We start from the raw sequence: 9,176 nt of genomic DNA on the forward strand, positions 1-9,176 counted from the left end.
CCTGTGTCCAAAACTAGGCTTTGATATCAGACCAAAAACACTTCTTGCCACCGAACAGAGTGCATTTCAGCTAATAAAGGGCTTTGCGTGAGTGACTTCACAGACAAAGTCCTAACTTTACACACAGTTGTGTCTTCGGAACATGTGTGTCACAGTGGACCTTTCCACTTCCTGTGAAGCCTGTTTCCGGGGCTTGATTTAAAAGTCAGAGGTACAAATAAAGACATAGACCAGCTATAACTGGCAGTGAAATTCATTTATTAGTTTAAAAAAAAATTACATGTTAATTTTCACAGTTTCAGGTGCATGAAGTACATGTTAGTCCAGTAGTTAGCTACTGCTAGTGTTAGAATATATGGGGACTGCTTTCACAGCTAGCATGGTTCCCTTTCAGCATGTTAACACGCTTCACATCATGACATCATTGCATGACATCACATTATTAATTTCTTTGTTCATGTCTCACCTCGGGTGTAACTCACTACGTATCCTAAACTTAATCAGTTCATACGCATGATTTTTTTAACTGCGGCATTTCATTTAAGGAGCTTGTCCAAGGATACAACAGTATCCTGTCCAAAGGCACACCCCTATTACTGTAGTGCGAGGGCTCCCATTGGCTGGGGTGAGCTCCAATGCTGACATCACCTGTGTCATTACTTGCTGCCTCCAAGGGCCACATACACCGACCTCAGCATTGTGGCTACCGCCACGGCGCCAGGGTCAGGCAGAGTCACGCGTTCAGCTGCAATGTAGCTGGCCCTTCCCGCCTTTGCTGTGAGGTCACGCGTGGACTCCGCCCCTTGCTCCGCTTTCTGTGAAGGACAGATGGGAAAAGAGACAGAGGGTGGACCAGCTGCAAAGTGGCCAAAGTAAAGGCCTACACTGACAGCACATGCCTCTTGATAAATGTTGGATAATGCCTGGCGATCCATTGATTGACCGCAGTTGAAATAAACACGCTGTACCTCCACGGCTTTCTGAAGCACTGCCATCGTTCCACCAGAGGGCGCTGACGAGAGCCTCTTCAGTTCCTCCACTGCTGGACACAGGGCATCGAGCTGTGAAGTTTAGATTGGAGAAAGCAGGGACACAGATCACAGACCATCATATGGGGACAGAGACACAGAGCAGAGGGAGGACAGAGAGCGGGAACTGCGGACAGTCCTACCATGGTCCTGTCACCAGGCTCCGCACCTCCATACCTGCAGAGAAACAAAGGCCAGGTAAACACAGGCGCAGCAGCTCCAAGATTTGCACCTATCGACACAGCGCACGATAAAACCTCTCCTTCAGCGCAGTGACGTCTCCTGCCCTCGGCTGCCTCTTCGAACACAGCGCAGTCGGTGTGTCAGAGTCACAGCGGGGAGGGGGGCACTGCTGCCGAACATGCAGCTGTGCATTCCACACGCCCTCACCTGCGCATGGCCTCTGTCCCAGCATGCACTGCTTCAGCCCAGGCTGCAGGGTGACTGTATCCCCTCAGAGGAAGTGCAGCGGCAGTCAGGAAGAGACTGTAGAGCTGTGGGGGGGGCGGGGGGGCGAAAGGTTACCATGAGGCAGATGTGAAAGATTTCACGAAGAAACGCTGCCGACTGATATTTTGTCATTCCAGAGCAGACTGATGGTATCCATTTCATTTTTAACATCATTATCACTTATTAATTAATTATTAATAAATTAACAATTAATTTAATAATGAAATGAAGATTTTGGTAAATGACAGAAACTGCCATGCAGCTAAATGAGTCTTCAGTGCTTGCTGCAACACTGCGGATATCTGTTATGCTAAAGCAGAGGCAATGAAGTCAAACTTGCAAAGGCTTTCTATTCACTACAGCTCACAGCTCAAGCTAAACCCAGAGTCAACACACTGTCAGACACATAAGCCAATCAGAACAACCCAAAAGAGGCTAAAAAAGAGGCTCTCCTTCACAAGTATGGAACTGACCGCCCCTGAAGACCCGCCCATGCGCTCCTGCACCAATACTGCGAGAGAAGACAGCAATTGCCCTGGACAACCAGGGACCACATGACTATTCAGCCACTCCTGAATGGCTGTGAAGAGAAAGGTACACTTATCAGTGGTCAGTCGATAAAAGGTCATGTCATGGAATGTAATTTTGTGCATACATATATACATATATATATGTACACATGGTGTTGTTCACTTTAGTTAGATCAGCGTTTCTCAGACCTCTCCTGGAGGACCACGTGTCCTGCATGTTTTAGATCTCTCCCTGCTCCAGCACAGCTGATTCAAATGATCAGTTTGTTATTAAGCAGCTTCAGGAGTTTGTAACGAGTTGATCATTTGATTCAGCTGTGTTGGAGCAGGGAGAGATCTAAAACATGCAGGACAAGTGGCCCTCCAGGAGAGGTTTGAGAAACGCTGTGTTAGTTTTTGTGTCTGTGCCAGTGTATATTTTGCATGTGTTGCATATTTTGCATATGTTTGTACGTGTATATGTGCTTCTGCACTCCTGTCTGTGTGAGTGCGTCTGTGTGTATCTGTGCATGTATGGGTGTATCAGTCAGAGTGTGTGTGCGTGTGTGTGTTTATGTGTGTGCGCGCGCGCGCGTGTGTGTGTGTGTGTATCTGTGTGTGTGTACCAGTCAGAGTATCTGTGTATCTGTGCGTGTGTGTGTGCACGTGTGTGTGTATCTGTGCGTGTGTGTGTGTGCGCGTGTGTGTGTATCTGTGCGTGTGTGTGTGCACGTGTGTGTGTGTGCGTGTGTGTGTGTGTATCTGTGCGTGTGTGTCTGTGTGTGTGCGCGTGTGTGTATCTGTGCGCGTGTGTGTGTGTGTGTGTGTGTATGCGTGTGTCTGCATGCAGGTGCATGTACCTGTCACTCACCATGAGCAGCCAGTGCATGTGTGTTCCCACAATCCCCATCCCCGGCTGCTCGGTCCAGAGCGTTTAGTTCCTCCTGCTGCTTCAGCAGGCTGGCACATATCTCCTCCAGAACCTTCCGCATCACATCACTGAGGGGACCTGCCAGCAAGAAGAGTCGTCACCAAGACAACAACCCACAGTGATCCTCTCTGCCGACCTCCTTCGACAACAACCACCACCCACTTGCAGTATCAACCCACAGCGATCTTATTCAGCTGCCTCCTCCAGCTAAAAGCTCACTGTGATTATCACAGTGTGATAACATCTGCTGTATTAACACCCACCCACATGTCAACCCACAGAGGCTGAACCATGATTATGGTTGGACTATTAAATTATCAGACTGTATCACTTGATTGCTCTTTTATTTGCAGCTCTCAGACTGCCTATCAAAAAAAAAACACCAAAGCTAGCCGCCTGCTCCGTGTGTTATTTGCAGCGTTGATTCAGCCAATCACACTCTTCCGCTCACTGCTTTTTGGAATTAAACTTTTGGCCTTTCAGTGCTGGTAGGGAGAGCAGAGATCAAAGATCCTCAATAGTGTCATACTCCGGAGCTGCGCTGACAAAGTGTGTGAGCTGGGCGCAGCCGATGCAGCTCTACCTTCCTGGTCTGCGGCTTCCTCCGACGCCGAGGCGCTCTCGGGCGGTGCTACGCTGCAGTTTCGCCCACTCAGCACAGCCGTGCTGAGGTTAGGCCAGGCAGGGGCTGTGGTTTTAGCATCTACAGAGAGAGAGAGAGGAAGACAGAGTGGGAAAGAGAGTGAAAGAGAGGGTCTACCCACATGGCCGATGAGCAGATCTGCTGGTGTCATGTGATCTTTGAAAACACAAATTAACAGTTTGAAAAATGACCCTGTGAATTTGAATCTGGGGGGCTGGGGGGGGTGTGCCGCGTGTGAGGAAGTGACAGGACCCACCGAAAAGCACCAGCGTCTCCTTGTCCGTGCGCATGAGCGTCAGAGACATGCCAGCCATCTCCAGCGAGGTCATGAAGGAGCCGGACATCACCCTCGCCACCTGCACGCCTCGGGCCTCTGCAACCACGGCAACCGCACACACCACAGACACCGCTGTCACTCCCTCTCTCGGGCGTGAGCTCGTAAACAGCGCTGGGCTTCATCTTTAAATACACAGCCACACTGCTGCTGACAGCCAGTCTGTCTCCTCACCCACCTACCAGGGCCTCTGATACAGCTGACCAAACCTGAACCATGCTGGCTCTCTGGGGATTTATACATGAGTACACTCCATTAAGGAGGAACACAGGTGCAGTCAGACATACCAGAAATGTGTGAAACGCAGGAGTGTAATACTATGATAATAATAATAACGAGTGAACCACTGCAGTACGCTTGGGGGGCACTCTCACCTAGGCAGCTGATGGCAGCCCTGCTGACCACAGCCATCTCCAGGCAGGACAGGGCACCCAGGTTATTCACACAGAGCACCACACTGTCCCCTGTAACACAACAACGCACTTAAACACAACATCATATTGAAATGCATCACAGTGTAACAAATCACACTGCAATACAACATCACACTTTACATTACACTATAACACAGCATCAAAACGTAATGCAATATCTACTGAAACGCAACAACATACTGCAACACAGCATTATGCTGACACACCATCATCACACTGCCACAAAACTTTATATCATAACACAAAATCACTGTGTAACATACTGTACTGTGATAAGACATCACACAAAACCCTATCGAGCTGTAACGTAGAGCAGGCTTGACCTCTTAAGTGCAGAATTAACTATCTGTTCCACATACTCAGCACTTTATCACACATGACCTACCCGATTTCAGCGAAAGATGTGATTGGCTGGAGGGGTCAGTCATGTGATCAATCATGGACTTCACCACCTCATCTGCAGAGGCCACCTACAGTAGAAATCAATTAATACAAATATCAGTTTCACACTGCTATAAACCTCAACCTGTCAGTACAAGAGTAAAACATGACACAATAACCTTGTACGCTGACCTTTGACCTCTTAATGCCCGGCTCTCCATGGATTCCTGTGTGGAAGAGATTGACAGATCGAGAATCTTAGAGACTGTGGAGTAGCTGCTCTCAACAAATGTCAGAAGCATTCAGCCCACTGTGTCACAATCTATCATAGAAGACAGCAGTGAATTCCAGACATGACTGACTGCATTACCAACACCTTGGTGATTTATACGTTTGTGTACCTAACCCATTCACCCATCCGCTCACTCAGCCATCTAATCACCATCTTGCTCACCTGTAGATCCTTGCACTCACCCATTAACTCACCCCCTCACTAACTCACTCACTCCATCACATACCAACTCCATTACTCTTTCAAAGCTCAGTCACTCCTTCCCTTTATTAACTTACTGACTCACTTACCTACTCCCTTGCTGACGGATTGCCTCACTCCCTCACTCTTCCTCTGACCCACTCACTCACTCTCTTTTTCATTCACATACTCACTGATTCACACCCTCAGTCACTGACTGACTCACTCACTGATTCACTCCTTCAACGACTCACTTCCTCATTCACTGACTCGCTTCCCCCCTCTCTTTTCATTAACACACTCACAGATTCATTCCCTCAATCGCTGACTGACTCACTCACTAATTCACTCCTTCACTGACCAACTCCCTCCCGCCCTTATTGACAGGCTTGCTCACCCAGGCCCATCTCCATCTCTCCAGGGGGTAGCTGGAAGGTAGGCAGGCAGCCAGGGACACTGCAGGGAGACAGACTGACACCCAGAGTCCCTGGAAACCAACAGTAACAATTCAGATTCAAATTACTAAAACGGCTTTACCATACTATCACTACATACATCTCCATCAGTCTCACCAATGCCTTTAGTTGCTTCTGTCACCTTGGCGACAATCTCATCCAAAGAACAACCCCTTTCAGCCATGGCCCCAGCCAGCTATGGAAAGAAAAGAGTCACTGATTAAAAAAGGCTCTCTCACTAGAATCACAAACACATGCACATTGCAACTAACCCAAAAAAAAGTAAAGATCCAACAGTTTGATCATGGAAGTCTTGATCTGTGATTTGTAGATTGGCAAAAGCTTTTATTTGGCTTTCCAATGAGCTACAAGCTTCCAAGATGTGAAATGCCACTTCGCACCCTGAATGATATCTTCAAAGGCAGCCATGACTACCTGGGCTTTTAAGCTAAAATCACAGCAGGCTAGGAGCGTGATCTCAGACTGACCTGAGGCCCTGACCTGTGAAACCCACTCTCTGCTGCCGTACCTTGTGAACCAGCACGGTGCCACAAAGGCCCCGCCTCCCAGCCTTGCTGAGGTGGGTGAAGGCGCAGTCATCCGCGACGATCACCATGGCGATGCGCACGCCCCGGGCGCGTGCCTGCTCCAGCGCCAGCCCGAAGTTCAGGCGGTCCCCGGTGTAGTTCTTCACGATGAGCAGCACCCCGGAGACTCCCGCCTGCCACAGAGTGAGGATGCCTGCCAGCACGCTGCCCGGGGGAGGGGACGCGAACACACCCCCCGCCACAGCGCCCGACAGCATCCCCGCGCCCACGTAACCTGAGAGCAGGAAACACAGAGCCCCGCCCATGTAACCTGAGAGCAGGAAACACACAGCCCCGCCCACGTAACCTGAGAGTAGGACACACACAGCACCGCCCACGCAACCTGACAGTAGGAAACACACAGCCCCGCCCACGTAACCTGAGAGCAGGACACACACAGCCTCGCCCACGTAACCTGAGAGCAGGACACACACAACCCCGCCCATGTAACCTGAGAGCAGGACACACACAGCCCCGCCCACGTAACCTGAGACCAAGACACTTCCCACAGGATCTGAGAACAGGACACACCCCTTGCTCACGTAACAGAACAGGACACACCCCCCTAATCAACATGAACTGAGAGAGAACAGGACATACCCCTGCCTGAAGTGTGAGTCCTGGATGGGAGCCACTAAAGAGCCTCTGACACCCTCTCCAGTAAAACACTGTATAATATCAAGTGTGTGTGTGTGTGTGTTTGTATGTGGACTGTACATATGCATTCATTCATGCATGCACGCACGCACACACACATTGGCATTCAGGTCATTCTCTGGTGGCATGTGAATGCCAGCCTGCGCATTAAGCTGTTGAACACTGTCGTTTGCATCATCTTCACATTAAGGCTGAGCGCCTCGGCTCTCCCCTCCATGTTCCACATGTTACTGTATATGTGTGTTTATCCTTTATGTGCATGTTTGTGCATTTGTCTATCTCCGTTTTATTTGTGCGTGTGACTGTGTGTATCTTTAATCAGAGTGTGTGTGTGTGTGAGAGAGTGTGTGTGTGTGTGCATTTGATTTATGTGCACGTGTGCTTGTGCGTTGCTGTTTCACCTGCATGGGCGGGCTCGTGTCCAGACCCTCCTCCCGACAGCAGGGCTACATGGCCCTTTAGGGCCCCGAGGTCCGAGCGCAGCACGACCCTGTGGCCCCGGAGCAGAACCAGCCCTCCGTTGCAGCTGACGATCCCCGACAGCGCCTCGTCCACACAACACTCCGGGGAGTTCAACAGCTTCCTCTGCACCTGCAGGGCAACAGAAACAGTACTGTGCACATGATCTAAGGATGCTCTATCTGCATGCATTATATTACATTACATGACTAGCATTTAGCAGACGCTCTTTCCAGAGTGACACATTGGCCATGTTTTTTTTTTTTACAATGTTATCCATTTATAGAGCTGGATGGATATTTACTGAGGGCAACAGCAGTGCCCCAGCGGAGAATCAAACCAACAACCTTTTTGTTACAAGTCCTGCTCCTTAACAACTATGCCACACAGGCGCACCAGTGTATGCACACATCCACACCCACTGCATACATTTAGGGTTACACAAATAGTTCAACAATCTAAAATAATGCTGACAAATCTTCGAGCAAATGGTTGCAACTTTTCCCACCACAAGACACATTTTATTGGGAGTAGTCACGTTGCACGTACATATTCATGGGCACTGTGAAATGGTAACATTACCCAGACAGCGAAGACACTGAGTTACTTAAGGTAAATGTCACTTTTTGGCACAGTGATATAGATTTGGAGCCGGGCATTACAAAGCTGGCAGCGCTGCACACGCACGCATGCACGTGCTCTTCTGTACGTAGCATAACATGGGTTCGAAGTACAGAACAACAGCCCGCTGTCCGTTTACTTAGCAAGTTATACTGCATAGTGAGCTCGTAGCTTCAGCCCTCGTTAGTACCATAACGTTTTAATCCAAAGCTACGTATACACATGAACAACAATCACGTATTCAAGTAAATGCATAACCGCTCAGTTTATTTGTTTTTCGGCAATACACTGTAGTTAACACCAAGATATCTTGCCAGCTACCTCTTGAACTATGAACATGACAGGTTGGCAATAATTAGCTCGCTAGAATCGCTTGCTAATCGGTAAAACCGTTAAGTGAGCTCGTCCTTTAGCTTGCTACATAGCACTGGAATTCAAAATCTAAAGACCCGAAAGGAAAGGGAAAGCACGAACTCTTTAAAGGGAACCGAAACCACATCGCAAATGATAATGTCACGCCATGAGAGTTATGTATTCACAAGTTTTGTATTGAACGATGTGAACCATACCTCCATGTCCGTCTGATGGCTGTTGGTCACCGCCCCTCCACTACAATGCGCGAAGCGTCACAATCTCTCCTGAACCGGAACGGAACCGGAAGATGACTGCTACTGCACAGGTTGCGACGATGCGCCGCACCATGGCAATTTCCCGTGCACCATAACAGCGCATCTGATACCATTTTCGACAAAACTGATAAATTCAGCTTGGTATTTCCGTCCTAATTATCTTTCCAAATAAGTACAAGAATGCGAAAAAACCTGCGTTAATCGTGTTGTCTAAAAAGATATTATTGAAAAAGTATCCTTGGGACAATTAATTAATTCAAAATAAGTAATAAATGATCAGTTTTATACATTAAATTTAGTTGCATTACACTGGGAAAGTACGGCCAAGTTGACAGGTGCTATCATGCGTGCGCGTGTATGCATATGCAGATTTGTCTGAGGTGACGTAATCAGTATATATTGATGACATTTTGGCGGCAAATGTGAGGGAGACAAATGTCTAACGGCTCCCGGCTCCAAGGTGTATGGTAAGGTCGCTCGCTGTCCGACGAGAGTATTTTAGTTATTTGGCTGCATGGCTGTATACAAGTCAAGTGTAATATTTCCATATATATATATATATGAAAATAGTAGAATGTTACTTTCT

The 9,176-nt window shown here is 48.4% G+C and overlaps 1 protein-coding gene across 2 annotated transcripts; it reads right to left on the bottom strand.

Annotated features, from left to right (window-relative positions):
* Window positions 1–247: 247 nt before the first annotated feature.
* On the bottom strand, window positions 248–8,598 carry tkfc (triokinase/FMN cyclase). 2 transcript variants are annotated; one of them, XM_036551371.1, is made up of 16 exons: window positions 8,531–8,598; window positions 7,283–7,472; window positions 6,167–6,459; window positions 5,755–5,833; window positions 5,580–5,669; window positions 4,903–4,937; window positions 4,715–4,799; window positions 4,270–4,359; window positions 3,818–3,934; window positions 3,502–3,621; window positions 2,859–2,996; window positions 1,952–2,058; window positions 1,419–1,522; window positions 1,172–1,205; window positions 969–1,061; window positions 248–815 (listed from the first exon to the last, which is right to left on the bottom strand). In XM_036551371.1, the coding sequence occupies exons 1-16, from the start codon at window positions 8,534–8,536 to the stop codon at window positions 657–659; spliced, it is 1,740 nt and encodes a 579-aa protein (XP_036407264.1). In that variant the 5' UTR covers window positions 8,537–8,598; the 3' UTR covers window positions 248–656. The 2 variants fall into 2 exon arrangements, with proteins under 2 accessions (XP_036407264.1, XP_036407263.1); XM_036551370.1 differs by having other exon boundaries at window positions 6,167–6,495.
* Window positions 8,599–9,176: the final 578 nt, after the last annotated feature.

Source organism: Megalops cyprinoides, chromosome 18 (genome assembly GCF_013368585.1).
Source record: "Megalops cyprinoides isolate fMegCyp1 chromosome 18, fMegCyp1.pri, whole genome shotgun sequence".
NCBI lineage: Eukaryota > Metazoa > Chordata > Actinopteri > Elopiformes > Megalopidae > Megalops > Megalops cyprinoides.